Genomic DNA, 21,238 nt, shown 5'->3' with positions numbered 1-21,238 from the left:
TTCTAATCCATATTTGGAAGCCACTTTTAAAATACGTTTAAGTTTATCCAAACCATCTGTCTTATTATGGGAAAGTATGATAAAATCATTCATATAAATTACAACTGTATTATCCCTAATTAATTCCTGAAAACATGATGTATAAATCTTTAAAAATATACTAGAATTTGTAGATAAACCAAATGTGTCCTTAAAATTTCGAATAAACCAGCATGACAAATGAATGCCAAATATTTGGTACATTTTTCCTCAGTTGGAACATGGAAGAATTTTTAAGTTTTAAGATTGAGAAGATTTTTGCTTCATCTAAATGATCCACCACTTCCTCCTCCTCAGACATAAGAAAAGAATCTTTCACTACTTTTTTATTTAGTTGTCTGAAATCCATGCATAACCAATGCATACCATCGCGTTTTTTGCATGACAGGGATACATATTTAGAACAAGAATGTAGGATATACTCATTTGTAACCATTCATCTATTTGTTTGCCGATAATTTTTTGCTTTGCGAACGGCAATCCTCGAGACTTTTACTATACTAAAATATCATCATTTAGCACATCATTTAAACGTAAATCAGTATCTCAAGATTGTTTAGTTGGTTCCTAATTTTTACTAATTATAGAACCTCATCTCGTAAACAACCATCAAGCGATTCGTCCCAATTATTACAGCAAAAATAATAATAATAATGTTACCCCTAATCTCTGTAGAATTAGAATTAAACTGTTTATTCTGGACTCTGTCAGTTCATTTTGCTCAATAAGATTCATACATTTTAGCGAGAAAATTCCCTCCATTACTAATTGACTACTTACAACTGCCTCAATCTCAACAGATTTATATTCTTCATTAAAATCAAATGAGGAAATTGCAGTTTCAGCAGAAATTAAATTTCCAAAAAAAAAGTTTTTACTCATATATATTTCCTGGTGCTCTTTTGGTAGGAAAATATGATTCTTCACAATTATAAACTCACTTCCTGAATCTTTTGAAATTTCTTTTCCCATCTACGAGATTATCAACATATTTTAGTTTATAGCACATCATATTTTTTGACTGAGTTCCCAGTATAACAAATTCATTTCCTGTCTCACATTCATTTTTAGTTTTCCCAAATCGTTTTGCACAGTTATGAATAAAATGAAATTCATCCCTTTCCCCCCGCATATATAGCAAATCTTTTCCGATTTAATATTTTGAATTGTATTTCAATGGAATAACCCACTTTTCATCACTTGATTATGAGATCCTGATTTTGTTAATGTGTTCTTTAGAATTACTTACTTCAGATAATGTTTTACCACGAGTTGAAAAAAATAAATCATTCTCGCGACCTAATTGAGCTTTAGGAAACCATGCTTTTTCTTCACGGATTATTATGTTCTTTCATATAATTTATCTGCAACAATTGAATCACAAAATTTTTTAAAACCTTTCTTTATTTCCCTTACCTGGCAATAGTATTCTAATGTTGCAGTTAATTTCGATGCAAATTATACGTGTGATTCATTTGGTAAGTAGTGAGCATTTATGAAATTACTAAAAGCGTTCTGGCTGAAACGTGTCGATTGAAATTTAGCTTAAAATAATTCTTTTAATTTCTCATAATCCGATCCGACAATTCTTTTCAGTTGCATACTTTAAAATAGTATTAGCTTTTAACCTCTAACAAGTTAATTGATATCTCGACTTGTAACCCTCTAGGAACTTCTTTAGTAATGAATGCTTTTTCAAAAGAGGCAATACCTCGAGTTTCTCAGGAAAAGAAATTGTTAGTGTTTTATGCTCTTGATTACATTTTCAATAGCACATTTGTTCGTTAACCAGGTAATTATTATTATTAATAATAATTTTCTTAGCTTAATCTCCTTCCCGAATCGGGCCAATTTCATTTTTCAATTTCTAAATTAGATAGTTCATTAGCTGCCTTAGTCGACCGATTTGACGACGCCACGGACGAATTCTTGAACACATCAGAAATTGCAATTAATTTTTTTTAAGTTCCTAAATTTTATCATTTTCTGACTCAGTTTCTTCGAGCTCTTCGGCAATTATTTTTGAATTATACTTCTTTAAATTATTTAAAACTAAGGAGCAGAGCCGCCTGTTCGCTACCGCTGGCCAATTCTATATAATTACTATGCAATAATCTTTATAATTGCTACACAAACAAAATCGAGTATTCCATTATAGAACAATACGGCTGATTCTTTTTGTTTCTATAAAAGTGCATTGCTGGGGTTGAATGAATCCAATGATTCATTGTATATCATAAGAAAACAATGCCTGCCTTTGCTATAAAATAAATTTCTTTGCCTCGTGTTGATTACATATCGATTATAATGGCTAATAATCGATTATTCAGATTATTAGCCATTTTGAAGTAAAATTAATGCTCACAAACAATGTAAACAAATTCTTTGGAATTTGAATTTAGAAGTGATGCTATGTTGAGTTGAGTTGTAGCTTTTCACCAGATGTGTGTTTTGCTTGGCTGTTTGGTGCAACTGATTGTTATGTCTTCTGTGATTGGCTGTGTGTTATCGTTTCATTAGCTTTTTATATTATATAGAGATAATCATTTTCAGAAATAAGACAGACAGAATAAATATAAAGCTGAAGCATCGCAGTACCGGCTCGGAGCCCCCCCCCCCCTCCCCAAAGTTGCAGATGTGATGGGTTTTAATGCATCAGTCCACTTGTATAACTTAATTGTTTTATTTCTTGATTAAAAAAGATGACTATGATGATTTTTACAGAACAGAACGCCGTCTCATGCCCCCGTATCCGTGACCATTCTGGTTACTGAACGGTTTGGTGGGCATGTTACGGGAATTTTATTTAATTAACAAAATATTTACAGTAGGAAAACGAAACACAAATAACTATATACAGAATTTACAATTATATAAGAAATTATATCATGATGAGACCGTTTACATAATTTTTCAACTTAGAAATATAATTTGTAGAAATAAACTTAGAAATACAATGCTGAGAGATAAAATGTGTAAAAATATACATATAATCTGTGTTCACTTATTTTTTATGATATAGTAGACCAGGATGCAGTTAAAAAAATCAGATGGAAAATAATTTGAGAAATGGAAATGAAGACAATCTCTGATTGATTGAAATGTGTGACAGGAGACTGCGGTGCTTGTTTTTTCCCTTAGTCTTTTTTGGTATGAGACTTGATGTTGAGAAGTGAGAATTTTATGATGAAGACGGAATTTATATTACTTGATAGAGGACGTGATGTTTTCAAAATGATCTTTTCCACCTACGCGTGGTACATTGGATATTTGCCGAGGAATTCTTCTATGCAAAATTCCAGTTGCAGCTTTTTCAGAGGATCATCTCTTCGAGTTCCGGTCCAATCCAGTTCGACTGACGTCTCCGAACTAACTGTGGCTTCTAGCTATCATCGCAAGAATGCAGAGCGCCCTATCGTGGAGTGAAAGTAACACATTCATAAGCTATCTAAACAATCATTGTCAATGGTTACACTCAAATAAGGAAAAGTATATCCACAAAACTCTATATTCTATCAACTGAAGTAAGGTACCTTTCTTTCTTGTGGTTAGATAGCAATAACTTTTTAAAAAAATAATTCTCAGTGAACATGATGAAATGCATTTCGACCTTGATTAAATTATCTTTAAACTGATGTATAGCTTTATGATATTATTGTAAATACAGTTGTTATTAACTATTAAACTTCCAAAATGCATTTTCCCAAAAGGCTTCTGTAATTTTAGCCACTACTCTATGTTCACTATATTGTGTAACGTTGCTGCCACATCCCATTACACAATTTTACAACATACTAGTTGAACCTGGTAGTACTTTGTTATTGCTAGATTTGTGTATATTTATAGATTAAAAAAATTATGAAGTCAGTGGACTTGTCTATGACAAATGCCATTAGAAACAACAACAGATTATATCAATAGTGCAGTTGTAAATACATACCAAATATTGTATTTAGTTAAAAACAGATATTTACATATATTATTATTTTTGTTTTGGATTTCATTCATTATAATCATCTTTTAAGTCCCATATTCTGTGTTGTTCTTTATATATATGATGCTTTTAGTTATCCTTTTTCGCATATATACAACAAATAAGCATGCAGCTCCATGAGAAAAGCAAAGTCTCCAAAATTAATCTGTGTGCTTGCAATAAGTGACTTTGTTATTAACTTCACTTCGTAATGCAGCCAAATCATCACAGTTAATTAAGAAACTTATAAAATATTTAAAAAATTAAGCATTACGGAGATTTATAAAATTTAACCTTCACTTTATAAAAATCTGAATGTAAATGCACTCGATCTTACCTCTACGCATGCGCAAAAGTTTTTCTTACCGCAGTGTGAGAAGTATATTTAAATAATAGCACTGTTTTCGGTCTGTTAGGAATTCAGTTAACCACGTGGTCATCTTGGGTGGAGCTAGTTGCCAATCATATAAATACCACGTGATCTCACTGTTGATGTTAGTATATTTTTTCTTTTCCAATAGAAGCGAACTTGACTTGTGTACTAGGGAGAGTGTGATCTCGTTTCTCCCGAGAAATTTTATGTGTAGTTCTCTAGGCCTGCTACACTATGGCGTAATCATGTGCTTTTTGTTGTTGATGTTATCAATAAACCACATAAAAGACGATATGTGTCTTCAAGTCATTTCACCCAGACCACAATCTTCACTATCAAATAAATTATTGTGTAATCAAGAAAAGCAACAGTAATTTATTTATACGGTCCATTTTATGTCAATCCAGAGACTGAAAGAAAAGTCTGCAGTGTAAATATTGGCTTTTGGCAATTTTATGTGTTTTCACAGAATCTTATATATTTATTTAAATTCTTGTTGATGATGCCTTTATTGTTCATTCAAAATTCTTAGATGTCTTTGGTGAAAATTAAATTGATGAGCGACTCCTATATTGATATATTATATTATTAAACTAATTTTCTGTCTTTTGGTTCATTTCGAATATTTCAAGATCATTAAACATTCTCAGAACACAGATCATTTTGCAAAAATGAAGGATGGGAATTGAAATTTTAATTAACTAAAAATGAAGCTAGATTCTTTCGTGATGAGTTCCGAAAATTTTCTCTAATAAAAACGGTTTTTACTCCGTTTTCAACTCCCCCCCCCCTCCTATCACCCACACAACAAAATTGTATTTTCAATGACGCAAATTTGAAATCGGTACAATTAAAATTTTCATCGTTTGAAATATTTAAAAAACATTCATTCGATATATTTCACAGCAATATTTTCATTGCTGTGAATATAACCCAAATTGTTTTTATTGTTTCATCGAATTATGCGATTGTCTTCAATTGTTGAAAGCTAAAGAAGGATTCTGTTTAATATTTATCTTATTTACAAGACGGATAAAAATGAAACTTACAATATCGCCAAATTTGGAAGATAGAGGAATCGGACATATACGCCTTTAATCAATTTATGATATCTTTGAATAAAATTATGATATAATGGAATTGGTCGCCTTTAGAAAAATTCATGTACACAATGAACAGATCATATGTAAGACAATTAAAATAACGTTTTTAAGGTCTGACAATTTGACGGAATCATGGTCCTGAAATGAAAGCTAAGCAATCCAACTGAAATTAAATATAAACATTATCTTTACGGAACCAATAAAAGGTCTTTCATTTTTTTTTACTTGAAATGTGTGTTCAATATTTTCTCTTGCAACAACTATCTAACTTCAGATTGTAAAAAAGTATTGTCTTCTCGGAATCAAAATTATCTTGAAATAAGTTATCTTGTTTTTGTGACATGTATCATTTTTAAAGTATAACACATTCTGATGTATGAAGAGTGATTCAAAATTAAACGGAAGGTGATTAGACCTCGCTGATAAGGGAAATTACATGATAATTGTCACCCAAATTTCTTAAAAATGATTTCCTGAGTATTCAATTTCGATTTCTGAAAGTGGGAAAAAAAAAAAAAAAAACCTTCATATTTTTTCTGCTAAGAGCTGAAAGGACGCTGCGGAATAGGCACTTCACATATTTCTTAACATGCGGAGCATATAAAGTATTCTTCTGCCAAATGAAGATTCCATTATGAAGCTGATTTTATCGGATCGAACGTTATTTTTCTTTATCAATGAAGCAGCAATGCTTTTGCTGCACTTTAAGCATTTTAGCAGGTAAAAGAATTGCGATGAGGCTTTCTGGCAATTACAAATCTAATGAAAATAATCTTGCATTTTAAAGAGAGGAACATTCGCATCCCATACGAGACCGCAATACCAACTCGATTGCAAGAGGTTGAAGCTGGAAGCAACAAGTCCACATGGTAGCAATAGTTCAGAAGCAATATTATAGGAATTGCACATGCCATTAGGATAATAAGAAGAGTTATGAGAAATGTCATGAAGTTTTATTCGTTTAGCATATCCCATTATCAACAATTACTTTCTGTTTATAATGAATTGTTGGAAACATTTGCTTCGATTCTCATTGACAGATCAAAAATGCCTTAGCAGGTTACTACTGAATGGTGTGGCTTCAAAATGTGTGCTGTAAAGGCACATAACTGCTGTATTTGATCTGGCGTAAATAAATATTCACGCTCATCAACAAATTATGTTGTATGTTCCAAGGTGACAGTGTGCTGCGGCTTCACATCATCTTTAATCGTTGATTTACATTTCTTTGAAGTAAATATGGTCTCAAAGCTAATGACATATTGGTTCTAAAATGAATGCTTAGTGGATGCTTCGGAATTTTATTATTTTATCGCTTCGACAGAAAAATTGTCCTCACATCACAATGAACACGCAAGATGGTGCGCCCCCACAAGACCCATTCAAAGTCCATTATGGCAAACTTATATTAACAAAATATTATGGCAAACATATATCAATTTCAACATTCTGGCTGCCTCGATTACCGACTTTTGACTGTAGGCATATTTTAAGAACTACATTTATACAATAATGTTTAGAATTTAGTTATCTTAAAAGACAGAATTTTCCAACGTGTATCCCACCTCTAAGCGAATGACTTACGGTCTGCCGTGGAATATGTTTTGTTTCGAATCTTAATTTCTAAAGCGAAGGATCGGAGGACGTACTAAATCGTATCTGTGATGATAATATGGTTCCGCTTTAGGATGGCAATAAAGTTATTGCTCAAATCTCTTTTTTGCCTAATTAATAAAATTTTAACATGCAATAAAAGTTACTATATGTTAAAACACTTTTTCATTGTTGATGTTTATCCTGTCTCTTCTTGGTATTACCAGAGTGGCCAGCTGAACAGAGACGCAGGGTGTGTAGCGTCAGGAAAAGCGTTTAAAAAGTGCATAATTTTGGAAAACGGTTCTTAAAAAGTGCTTAAAAGTGATTTAAGCACCTGGGAAGTGCAAAGAAAACGTTTTAAGGAGTGACTACATGTATTAAGATAACAACTTTTTTCCACTTCTTTATCTATGTGCCGAGTTGTTCGTTGAAATATTAGAAAAATTATCCCGAAAGGGCAATGCAAAAATACGTACTATGTCATGCGACTCGAAAAACGAACTTCAGTGAAATTCAAATACGGTAAAGAATTTATTTTAGTTATTCTAGGTAAATATATATTTAATCTTTTTATTGTTTAAGGAAAATATGAGGATTGATCCCACGAGCGGAAAATATGAGGTACTTGTATATATTTTGATCATTTTTTCACTTTATTGAGAAAAATTTGTCCAATATATATCAATCAAAATATTTTCCATCTTTTTCTACTCTTTTTCTCATTTTCGTCCAATAAGTCTTGCAATTGATTTTTTTTTTTTTTTATAACAGAAGATGTTGCTTTTCTGTAGTTTTTCCAAAATAAAGTTAAAATTTAAAAGTATATTTAAAATTAATATTTTACACATTTAAATACATGTTAAAGTTTAAACGTTTTTGGAAATTAAACAATGCATTATTACAAAGAAAACATTCTAAGCTTAGTAAATTTACAGGTTTACGTATTCATAAATATAAAAAGGTGCTTATATTTGGGGGGGGGGAGGCTAAGGTGCTTAAAAAGTGCTTTATTCTTGCAGCAGTTTCTCACTACACACCCTGGAATTGTCTTGAAATTCCGAGACATCAGATTTTGAATCAACAAACTAATCGACTACTTGTCTTGTTTTAAATTCTATATAATAGACACGTTTCAAAGTTCTGAAAATACTATTTACTTGGATTTTAACTAGGAAAAAAATCTAGGAATATTATTTTTTTTAAATCTTCTTAAATTAGTTTATCGTTTATTTATAAAAACTTTAATTAGTTATCCTAGTGTGAATTTTAAACAATTATTAATGTTTCCTAATTTTTTTTTTCGACTTACGTGGGTTTTTTTAAAACCAAGCCGACGATATGTTTATCAATATATTGCTTTAAAAAATTTATCAGCACGATTTTTTTAATAATTAAAATTTTTTTTAAAAGTTTAAAATTTTTATCAGAATGATTTCTTACATAATTTATGGTATTACAGTAATAATCTATTGGTCATATTTGTTAATTCATTGTTTTTAGATTAAGACTCCGTTTAGCGTTTCATGTTGGAAGTCAAAATAATTTTAGAATGTTAATAAAATTTATTTTATGTAAACATTCGGATCTGCAGTGCAGACGATTAATCTCCATATACATATATGTTCTACAAAAGTTTTTTTTTTTTTTTTTCAGCGAAACTAGTTTTATTTTTGCATTCTATGAAAAAAGCAACTTAATGAAAACCTAACTCACATTACTCTTGTGATTTTCAGCTGTAGTGGTCATCTTTTATTTATAAGAAGAAAAAAAAAAAAAGAAAAGAAAAAATAGCGCAACTTTTTTTTTCTCCTTCTCTCTTTGAATGTCAAGTCCATTATACCTCGAGTTACAAAAAAAAAAAAAATTGAAAGTATAAATTTTGATTTATTAATATTGAGAGGTACATGTACATTAGACTAGATTTAAAATTTTGCACCAGAATTATAATCCAGAATCAGTTTGATGTAAAAAATAAATATTCTGCTGAAAGTAAGTCATTTTCCCACTTCTGAGAATATTTTATTGTTGCTGAATTATGTGATATACTACGTTATTGCTAATCTCTCTCTCTCTCTCTTTTTTTTTCTTTGTAATTGGGAAACAGGTTATAGGAATCTTCAAAACGGATGTTATTACTAATATCTTCTTTCGCAGGTTTTTTTTTTTTTTTTTTTTTCTGTATTTTTAAATTTGCTTTTACATTGAACCTCAGAGAAGGTGCTTTAAACAGAATGCTTCTGAATTTCAAATTTGTTATTCATTATAGGTATATATTTTTCCCTAAATTTTTCAAAAAACAATTCAGAAAGTTAATTAAAAAGGAACATTTTTTTTTTGTAGATTTTGTTGTTGCGTATGAAACCATTTTCCAGAAAAAAATTATGCAATTCATTCATGTTATTGTTTTTTCTTAATTGGAACTTCAAAAACTTTCTACAGTAAAGAAAATATTTTGTTATAAGGATCTGTTTCCCAATTTTCTCTGTGTGATGGTGAAAGTGATTTTCAATTCACTAATTCAAATGGATTAAGCATTTTACCAATATGTAAGTGTTTTTTTTTTTATTGCTATGGTTTGTGGGTGAAAAGTTAATACAGTCTGGCTGACACTGAATTATTTTTTTAATTTTTATGCAACACTCCTTTTATTTTAAAAGGAGTGCTATTTTTATTTTATTTATTAGGCTATTATTGCTTATTTTCTTGCAACAGCTTTTCATTTTGTGTGGTTTCATAGTGTATTATTTATAAGTGGCTGTGGTCTAGTAATTTTACAATTATGTTTTGTTTTCGCTGAATATAGTAATTTGCGTTTAATTTTCCATACGTAATTTTATATGAAATTAATAGATTTCCCTGATATTTATAATTTTAGTAATAACTATACGGTTTGCCAAAATTCTCCATTTTGTGGTGTCCATCCTAATTTTAGTTCCTTTTTTATTTATACGAATAAAATTATAATTTGATATTAGATGACCGCAATTTAGAACTCGTAATTTAATTCATATTAAGAGTAAAGGGGAAAAACATCCTTTAATATCGTACTTTGTAACTAGTATTCAAATTTTCAGTTTCTATTTTCAATTTCCGAAACATCCATCCTTGTTCTAGATCAGTAATTATCTTATTCATATTGCTGAAAATTTAATTATTTTCCTTATTTTAATTAGTTAATTTTTTATTCTAATTTTCCATCAAATAAATTCTGTTATTTTCGTTCTTTTTTTAAAAAAAAAAAAACTTTCTTTAATCAATATCTATATCTATATTTGTTATAATGCTCAATGTGTGTGTGTGTGTTGGCGCTCTATAGGCCAGACCGTTTGACCTACAGTACCAAATTTGGTACATGTATACCTTGGAGGTCGGGAATGTGTGACTGGGATCCCTTTTTTCTAAAATTTTTAATTAGAATTTTAATTATTAATTAAAACTAACTTTCCCGCCAAAAAATCTTGATTTCCCCACCGCCAAAAGTAAGGCTTTAGTTTTTTTTTTTTCCTACGCTAATGAGGTTAGGCTTAACATTTTTCGACCGATTATTTCAAACGATTCAGTTTGTTTTCTTACTGTTTGATGCATTTAAAATTAAACATTGTTAATGAATCGATCTTTCAGATTCATTCTGAAGTACTTTTGAATTAAAATAAAACAGAATAAAGGAAATTAAAGGTTTCTAATCTGCATAGCGTTACCCCAACTGGCGTTGAAAATTAATGCATGCGCATTTTGTTCTGATTGTTGACAACTATTTTCAACGGATTCGGACTTGATTTAAATTATTTTTAGGTTAGTTGTGTGCTTTTGTAATTAAATTGTATTTATGTTAGTTATATAGTTTTTGTATATGCTTACAGTTTTAAGTACATCGATTTTTATAAGTAGTTTTTTTAAACTTGTTTTCGATTGATTATTTTAAACAATTCTGTATATTTTCTTTGTGTTTGATGCATTTAAAATTAGACATTCTTAGTTATTCGATTTGCATATGACGAATCTCAGAAAATTTTGTTGACAAATTCTTGAGAAATTACATAAATTATGAAAGATATTCTTTAGTGCCCAATAAAGTTTAAACACTCAGTGACTCTGTTTTCAGTAATCATATTATAAAAAATGCTTTATTTTAGTAAAAAATATTATATTAATTTTAGATTAATCCTTTCCACATTAATTTAAGGCATAAATTCTACGGCAGCTAACAGAAAATTAGAGAGATACATATTATGTTATGACTGAAGGCCTTTATGAGTGAATTATATGACTATCAAAATTTGAAGTTTTAAAATAATTTAATGAAGAAGCTATTAAAATAGGAGTTACATAAAATATTTCATTATTAAAATTTTAAAGAGCATTAAGATAAAGAGATTAAGATGCGCTAACCGGCTGGTCGCCAATGGCTGCTAGTATTTTAATAAACAAAACACTATTGAAAATATTATGAGTAAAATCTTTTTAAATCATGCAAACTTTTTGTAAAATGTATTGCTTATCAAAAAATTTCAATTCTTAAAATTGTAATATTGATGTATTTATGGATAATTTTTATTCAAAAATTGAAATACTTGTATGGAAATAAAACAAAACATTTATGTCACAAAAACCATTATATTGTTACTCGAAATAAAACAATCATATTAGCTAAGTAAAGTCTATAAAGGCGAAATCATTTATCATTATTTTATATATCTGATTATTATCAAATTAAAATGCAATGTTTTGCTTATTTCTCATTCTTAAAGAACAATTAAATTCGCCTCTTATTTTTAACCGAAATGACTCTTGAAAATTAAACTTTTGTTGAGAAATTATCATAGGGTATCATTCTGATGTTGAATTTCAAAAAATCAACATTAAATATTCAAATGTATTAATTTCTAACTTCGTGTAGCATAGAAAATAAATAAAAATGAATAATACAATTGTTTAAATAAGTACATGTCTATCTTTAACGATTTAGAAATTAGCTATTGCTGTATGATGGGATTAGATACCTTATGTATGAAGAATATGAATATGGCTTTAAATCAAACATGAGGTGTAAAATTTGCCATTTGTAAAAATTTTATGATTATGAGTGTTTTGCATATATATATATATATAATGATATTTTTAACTCTTAATTTAATACAAATTAATTTCCAAGCTTTTATCTTAATTTAACCCATCGTAACTTCATTCTAAAATATTCTTTTATTTCGTGATCCAATTCCACTTTCGGTTTAATTAATTCTTCTGTAAAAATAATGCGCCATCAGAACTACGTTTCAAATGAGAGTGATACTTCGGTGTGCCCTTGAAAAGGTGTCAAAGGTCAACACATGTATTCCAATGGCGCATGGCCAGAAATCCAATTTTATATAAGACGTGATCATTTGTTTCTCCCTCTTTGCTCTTCTTTACTTATGCTTGTGTGGCGTGTTTTTCCTTCATGTTAATAATCATGTTTGCCCCCCGAGAGAGAATAAAACGGAATTAAATAATATATATTTTTGGAATCCTGCAGGCTAATTAATATATATTATTTAGCCAACAGGATTCCAAAATTATTATTATATATATATATATGCGGAAAATAGAAATGGGCTTCGCCCTTATTTTCGAAAAATAAATTTAAATGATCTTTTTGTGAAAGCAAACAATAAAAAAATTCTCTAAACAGTAAACTGAGTAATTAAACACTTAATATTAACATTTCCAACTTAACTTGCAGATTGCACTTGCGTTGCTTTATTATTATTATTTATCTTTTATAATGATAGCTTGAGAAATTAATTCTTCTTGGCTGATAGTAAAATAAACAAATGAAACTATTCTAAAATATAGTAAAGAAGCGTTGTTTTAAGTTGTACAATGTTAGTTACAATATGGAACACATACCAATGTAGAACTTAGTAATCCAAAGCGCAAATCTCGTCTACTCGTTACTATTATAAAATATTTTTCCAAAATATCGTTAATTTATTGGATTTGTGTTTCTCGGAAAAATATTAAATGGATTTTTTTTTTTTTTTTTTAAAGAGAAAATCTAAAAGGCTCGTCAATCGTCTGCAGTGAAATACGTACTTAATATTAGTTTTATATTTAACTATAGTTTTTACTACAATGATGTGATTTACCAAAGGATAAAAATAAGAAATCCAAAAAGCTACACGAAACAGCGCAATACGAAAAACAAAATTATCAAAAATGTAACCTAATTTGTTTTTTTATATTCATTTCAAAATACTTTCTTATATGTTCGTTAAAATGTGAGTTTCGTTTTAAAAAAATATGGGAAAATACAAAAATGTAACCTTTTTTAAACCTAATATGCGAAAATGACTTTTTGTTTTGTTTTTCAACATTAAATTTTGTTTAGTCGTTGGGATGTGATTAACCAACAGACAAGATTAAATCCAAAAGGTGACACGGAACAGCGCGCGAAAGAAAACGTAAAAAAGTATGAATTAATTATTTAATGTGCATAAAAAAATTATCAAAGCGTCAGCCCAATTGGTTTATATTTCAAAATATTTATAAAAGTAAGAAATCAGTAAATCGGATGAATTTCCTGAAAACACTTTAAGGAGTATACTGTCCAAGACAAATTCAAATGTATGTAGGACAACTAATATGAAAGGATAATCAGTACTCCATTATAAAATATGCCCCACTAGCATATTTAATAAATATTTCTTTAATAATATTAAATAAATATTTCTTTAACGGTGATGGACCATTTCAGCATTTCTCAGATAATTTTTTTTTTTTTTAGGTCTTTCATTGGCATGACTCAATAGGCGTTTCATAGCTTGCTTTTGATCATCAGCCATATTGACAACAAGCAGCTTCATTTTGTGTACAACGTTCAGATGTGGAAGACATTTTTGATACTTGGGACCTCGTTTTTTTTAAAGGAGTATTTCTCAGCTATTTGGTTGCTTTGCCAGGTATTTTCATTGCAGTTTCTTTTGATTGTTTGTCACGATTTATTTATTTATTTTGCTGAGAACTTTTCTGTAGTTTTTTGCTGCTGAATCGTGCTTTGTAAAGATTTTTCGCCATTTTATATTTAAGATAGTTCTTTTTATATAATTAACTGCAGATTTCTTAAAAGGCGGTGGATTGAAGGATGAGAAGTCCCCAAAATAGAGGACAAAGGTGGATGAATCACATCCTTGTATTCTGCATTCACTTTAGCATATTGTGCAATAAATAAAGGAACGAAAATGAATCTAAATTATTCTGAAGATTTTAGATGCATCCGAAAACAGTTGGATAAATTTTTCTAAAATAAAACTTGGAAATATCAGAGAAAATGAAACAGAAATGTTGGCCATCTTGAATGTACATTAACAACCGTTAGCCATGTTAAGAAATACAGTGGCTCAAAAAATTGAGAGTACACCTTACGTTCACTTGATATATGCGACTTTCAATATAAATAACACATTAACGGGAAGTGCAAACTTGATTTTATTCTTACACATAACAAATGGTTTAATTTAGAGTAAAAATAAAGAAAAATCAACGAAAAATTTCTAAATTGAAAATTTGCAGTAGCATTTTAAATAAACATACGCAGAATTTTGCCTCAAAAAATTGAGAATACACCAATGAAATTTTTGCAATATCACGCATAGAAACAAAGTGTCAATTTTACATTGCACGTCTTTTGGCTCTTATAATGGTCTCTAAACGTCATGGTACCGATTCGACCCATTTTTGGTGGTATCTGAAGATATTTTACCCCATTCTTCTTGCACCACTTGTTTTAAATGGGTTTTGTTTCTAATTTTGTATTTTTGAACCACTTTTTCGAGTATCCCCCACGAATATTCAATGGCATTAATGTCAGGGTACTGTAGTGGTGTGTCTAACTGTTGTTTACAATGAAAAAGACATCATATTTTGACGTTACGTGCATTCTGTTTGGGGTCGTTGTCCTGCTGGGAAATGGAATTTCCATCTAAACCCAAATTTTCCTTTAGGTTGCTGCTACCATATGGTTCATCCAACTTGTTGCAGAAACTTTTCAAATCATAGGCAGAAGTGTAAGTGCTGAAACTGTGCTAAATGCCATTAAACAAGCTGGATATAAAAGTAACATTGTTAGAGAAAAACCGTTCACCAGCTTGCAAATTCAGAAAAAGCATTTGAAGTTTGCAAAAACTCATCAATTGAAGACCAATAACCTTTGGAAGAAATCTATATTTAGTAATGAAAAAAACCTCAACATTTTTGGCAGTGACAACCATCTTACTGTACGGAGAAATAATACTGCTAATACTGCTTTGTATCCAAAAAATTTACGTCCTACAGTTAAACATGATGGTGACTCTGTGATGATTTGAGGTTACATGGCTTCATCCGGGGTAGGAAATTTAATTTTTATAGATGGCATTATATATTATACGGTTTACTTTAAAGCAATCTAAAGGAAAGTGCTAAAAATTTAGGTTTAGATAGAAATTTCATTTTCCAGTAAGACAACGACCCCAAACAGAATACACGTAACTTCAAAATATGGTGTCTTTTTCATTGTAAATAGCAGTTACACACACCACCACAGTACCCCGACATCAATGCCATTGAATATTCGTGGGCCATACCCGAAAAAGGGATTCAAAAACACAAAATTAGAAACAAAACCCATTTAAAACAAGTGGTGCAAGAAGAATAGGGTAAAATATCTTCAAATACTACAAAAAATGGGTCAAATCGGTACCATGACATTTAGAGGCCATTATAAGAGCTAAAAGACATGCAATTAAATACTGACACTTTATTTCTATGCATGAAATTTTTGCAATATGCAAAAATTTCATTGGTGTATTCTCAATTTTTTGAGGCAAAGTTCTACGCATGTTTATTTAAAATGATTCTGAAAATTTTCAATTTAGAAATTTTTTGTTGATTTTTCTTTATTTTTACTCTAAATTAAACCATTTGTTATGCGTAAAAATAAAATCATGTTTGCACTTCCCGGTAATGTGTTATTTATATTGAAAGTCGGATTTATGAAGTGAAAGTAAGGTGTACTCTCAATTTTTTGAGCCACTGTATGTGCCTGCTCGGCAGTGTTATTTCATCCCTAACAAAAAAAAAAAAAAAATTAATCAGACGAACATATGTATGAAATTTAGGAGAAATTGACTAAATAGCATTCTCTATAGAGATGTGAACACGTAATTTGGATCACCTGAACATTTCATATAAATTTAACTATAAGCGCATAGCAATATAGATAGCAATGTGTTTACTTGGGATGCGATTAAAATTATTCAAAATATTGCACCTTTGTGAGATAATAAAGATTGCACCAGACGTGCAAGTATATTTTCTGTAACCATACTTCAGTCTGAAAGAGATTTACTATATAATAAATAGCACATCTTCTTGAAATGTAGAATTCCAATCATAACGAATCAAGATGTTCAAAATGGTGTATGTAACCAGTAGCCTCTGAAAACTCACAAAATTGCATGAACTGAAAGGGTGAATATTTTAATCCAGACACTAATTCTCGAAATTGGGCCATTGCCTCAATTCATCATTCATTAGCATTAATAGGAAGTGACATAATTATCACTTTCCCTTTGATATTTCTTACCAAATTTCTTAGCTATGACATATTTAATGCTAGGCTTCACAACTTTTCACCAATCGTATATGCTTCATTTTCTTTCGCAATACGATGATTAATGCAAAAAGAAGTAAACACACAATCCACTGGGTTCATCTTCATTATTCATCGATAGTAGAGTGAAAAAAATAATAACGTTATCATAATATAAGGCCAGACTTAATTTAAAGAAAAATAGGGAGGGGGAAATAAAGAAAAGAATGAATAAAAATAGGCGAAGGAAATAAATTCTAACCCAGACGTTAAAAAAAAAACTGATAAAAAATAAATAAACGATATTAAATAAATGTCTTTTTCAAAATTAAAAATATTAAAAAAAAAAAGCACTTCTAATCTTTTGTTTATTTAATAAAAGGGATAAATTCTGAGAAGTATCAGAATCAACTTAATTTCCGGTGTTCGTAGTTCCGATTTTGATTTTCACAAGAATCAAGAATTTCTGGTATTGAAAGGATTCTGTTTTTCTGGCGTGCTGATTTTGGAAGAATAGAACAAATCGAACAGTTGAGGTTGAATACCGGTAACGGTAAGTAGCGAAGCAGCATTAGAATTAGAGTCCTTATTTTTCCTTATTTCCTTATTTTTTTTTTAAGTATGTATTTCTAAAGAATAAATGGATTCTAAATTAATATGCTTTTCTGTAATGTAGGAAATACATAATTTGCATATTATATAGTTTACGTTTTCATATTATCTGTTTAGAATTTGTCTGTAAAATGCTTCAATGGCAATCCCGGGCTATAATATAAAATTTACTTTTTCTTTCGTTGATCAAAATCTGAGCTTAAATATTTTTGATTTCTCACCAAGAGTAAATTCAAGCAACTTTCATACAGAAGCGCTTCGGATTCTGCTATTGTTTATATAACATTAGTAATTTCGATCTGCTGCATTTACGGAAAATGCAAACGATTTTTTCTACCTCAACGAACCAAAATTTCTTCAAAATTACGGTAGGAAATAATTCTAAAAACTAATGGCATTTCTTTCTTTTTAATATTAAATTCCAATAATGGAACTTTATTCTTGTTAAATGCCAGCAACTTAGATATAAATATGGATGAATCAAGCCAGTTTGTCATAATATTAACAAAGCGTAATGTTAATTAATTGCTTTCGGTCAAACTTAATGGAAGTAGAAAAATTATTTTTTCTTCTAAATAGGTTCCTTTTTAATTTTTTATTTTAAAATATAGTTTTTTTTTTATATCATATAATCAGATTTATGTTTCCCGCGCATTCATTTCTTGTTTTTGTGTAAAGTTCCTTTCGCAGACGATTTGAACAATGAAGTTATTAAACCTTTTGATAGAAGATTTTCAGAGTGACTTGCAAATGTCGCTGTTAATCTGTCAGATTAAATTTTTAATTCTTCATATTATACAACAGTATGTAAATATTTTGAATAATCATTTTAGGTCATTCTATCAAGTTATTTTTATTGAAGATTTTTTTTCCTTCAAATTATTCTTTCATTTATTTAATATTAATAGTTAGAACAATAAACTTCGTGATATTTTGATACGCTTTTAATTCTGTTTCCATATAAATTATTTTCTAACTAGAATATTTATCAATTCTTTACTTTCTCGTATATGAAGAATACAAAATAAAAATTTTATAATCCTCAAAAAAAATCGAACTTCAGATTTTGGCAAATCTTTATTTCTATCAAAATTTGAAGGAAATGCATTCAGAGGAAGTTTATCTGTTCAAATAGAAATTAGTCTAATAACTGTAAGATGAAAAGAGCCTGATAAATTTTGATATCCATATTAATCATCTTAAGTATAGAACCTTTTCAGATTTAGAACCAGATCTCTCGAAAGCTTGATATTTTGTCAGCCTGTGCTTTCATATGCATGTATGTAAGTTAAAAGTGTAAACTCTCATATATGGAGCTTTGGGAAAGAGGGGGGGGGGGGTCGAGCAATCATGGCCATGTCGGTATGCAGGTGGTGGGGGGGGGGAGATAACGATTTTATTCGAGTATGTGAAAAAGTTTCGGGAAACCTCTCACGCTGTTTTAACGTTATTATTTTTCTACGGATAAAAGATGTTTTAGTCAGAAATTTTTATATGTGTTTCCCATTGACGCTATTTTACATATTTAATAAAAGTATGGTGTTTAAAAATCTTTTTTTTAAAAATAACAAGATAAAAATGTAAGTAGAGAGTAGAAATAGTTTTCTTGTTTATTGATGTTTAAGTATTTTGAATTATTGATTACTTATTTGCTCAGAAATTAGAGGATTTAAAAACTATAAAATCTTGAGGCCATTAATTATCTTGAGGCCTTGTAATTATTCCAAACTGTATTGAATTTTTGCTGATATTACTTATGTTAATGTTGTTTAGAGAAAATAGCACTTCACTAGTAAAAATAGTGCTAAAATATCTTGTTTTGTTAATCTAATTATATAATAACGGCGCATTTTTTCAGTATATTTTCAATTTTCACTTAATGACACTTGACATTTGTTTCAGATCCCTTTATTTGTTTTATTATTAATTTAAAACAATGAATTAATATTGCCAGATATTATTTCATATAATTAAACAATGCCTTTTCATATTTGAGGTTTCTTTTATTTAGAAATAGAATAACTTCAAAGACTTGGTATTGAATTCTACTGTATTATTTTCTTTTTCTATATAAATCAATAGTGAAGAATTTATATCATGAACATTTATATAATTTTCGCTTAAAATTATTTTCAGCAATTTTTCGGTGTTTTATCTTTTAATTATGTTTAATAATATCCACTTGTATTTTATACTTTAATATATATTTAGAAGCAATATACACTGTTTCTCTTCAGGTAATTTTAAAAAGGATGACTGAAATAAATCAGAAGATACCAAAAAAGTCTTCACGTGAGAGGCATTTAAAGTGGATGAGGTATTATGGTAGTAAAAACTTTGGTATTTTTATTGAATGCACCAAGTGTAAAAAATGGCGAAAGTCCTTAAAATACAGTGAGTCGCATGAAGTACCAATGGAATGGGACTGTTCAATGCTTACTTCAGGTAACTTATTTTGGAGAAGCTTTGATATACAATCATTTTTGCCAAAAAAAAAAAAAGTTAATTGTCAATTTTTAGCGAAATGGCCGAATATGGCTCGAACTGCAACAATAGCGTAACGGCAGCAAAAGCGCCACCGAAAAATTGCCAACTTCACAAAGGCGCCAAATGACTGTATATCAAAGCTTCGTCCTTATTTTTATATTCCTATAATTTATTAACACTATGAATATGAATTTGTATATATCATCACTATTGTAGAAGTCGTGAACTACCAAAGTTAATGATCAAACGATCTTTTACGCTTTGGTCGACAAATCCATATAATTTTAGATAGTTCATTTGTATGATTTGTCAGCTGTTTGAAAATAAGATTATATAAGTATCACAGGAATCAATGTGAAAATGTAACATTTGCTATTTACAGATATTGTTACTTTGTTAATTGAATTTTTTTTTGGGGGGGGGGTAAAAGTTTACAATTGGGTGCCCCTTGATTTTTTTGACGCCAAGGAGGAGGACAAATATGCCAAGATCAATATCCCAACAGTAACGTCAATGAAAACAAAATGTTATGGAAACCAGAATTAGTGCTATATCGCCAGGGGTGTTTGTGCTCCGGGGAAACCCCGGAATTCCGGGGATTTTGAACTTCGATACCCGGAAATTCCGGGGATCGTCGTTCAAAAGGAAGTAGGAATAATAATGAATTATTTATTTTGATCTGGGTAATTTTGTTTGTTTTGAAAGCAGAAAACGCAAGGTCAGTGTGTGTGGTGAAAACTTTTCCTTTCTTTCTCCAAAGGCAGTGATAATGCGTGAAAAGGGGGGAAAAACTTCTTTTTTGTTCTTTCCTTATTGCGAGTTATGACTCATTCCCCCGGTTCTCGGGCATTCTCTTCTGGATTCTTTTCGGCAAGTAGGCGCGGCAGAAAAAAAAGGGAGAGACTTCGTTCGACCAGATGTGTGATCACGTGACCTGGGTTCAAAGGTCTTAATTTTGCAAAATTAATGGTTATTAATTTTGCAAAAAAAGTAATTCATTGAACTTTTATAATTAGGTCATTCAATACTTCATAATCGTAATTTTTCATTTCTCCCCCCCCCCTTCTCGAAACTCCAAAATGTCGGTAGTAAGTCCGTAAAAGTTTCAGGGGATTTTTTGGGGTCCCACAAACACCCCTGTATCGCTGAAATTTGTCGCCAATCGAAGGGGCACCCAAATCTACGCGACTTGTTTTGAATATTGACAACACTTTTGAAATACTTAAATGATAAGGGGAAAATGTTTACTTATTTACTCACATTTATTAAAGCAACAGTTGATTATTATTAAAAAAATTATTATACTTGTGATTTATTCAAAATGACAAAAGTCTTCATAAAACTTACATAACTTATTCCTTCTTCAAATTAATGAGATAACTGCCACTTTTTCAACAATTTGTGTCGATCTCTAACATAAAAAAAATATTTAAAAAAAATTCTTTGCA

The 21,238-nt window shown here is 29.7% G+C and overlaps 1 protein-coding gene across 5 annotated transcripts in view; it reads left to right on the top strand.

Annotated features, from left to right (window-relative positions):
* The window catches only part of LOC129977151 (zinc finger CW-type PWWP domain protein 1-like), a 49,933-nt gene that overhangs the window by 9,583 nt on the left and 19,112 nt on the right, over nucleotides 1-21,238 (top strand). For 2 of the 5 annotated variants that reach the window (XM_056090542.1, XM_056090537.1), the window contains exons 1-3: nucleotides 3,514-3,563; nucleotides 13,848-14,022; nucleotides 19,541-19,748. In XM_056090542.1, the coding sequence (XP_055946517.1) occupies nucleotides 13,945-14,022; nucleotides 19,541-19,748 (286 nt within the window). In that variant the 5' untranslated portion in view covers nucleotides 3,514-3,563; nucleotides 13,848-13,944. Of the gene's footprint in view, nucleotides 1-3,513; nucleotides 3,564-9,570; nucleotides 9,631-13,847; nucleotides 14,023-17,073; nucleotides 17,245-19,540; nucleotides 19,749-21,238 lie in introns of those variants that run through there. The other 3 variants (XM_056090540.1, XM_056090541.1, XM_056090539.1) reach the window with 3 other exon arrangements.

The sequence above is a fragment of the Argiope bruennichi genome, chromosome 1 (genome assembly GCF_947563725.1).
Source record: "Argiope bruennichi chromosome 1, qqArgBrue1.1, whole genome shotgun sequence".
Lineage (NCBI taxonomy): Eukaryota > Metazoa > Arthropoda > Arachnida > Araneae > Araneidae > Argiope > Argiope bruennichi.
Note: the sequence above shows the minus strand (reverse complement) of the source record. Positions and strands in the feature narration are given on the sequence as shown.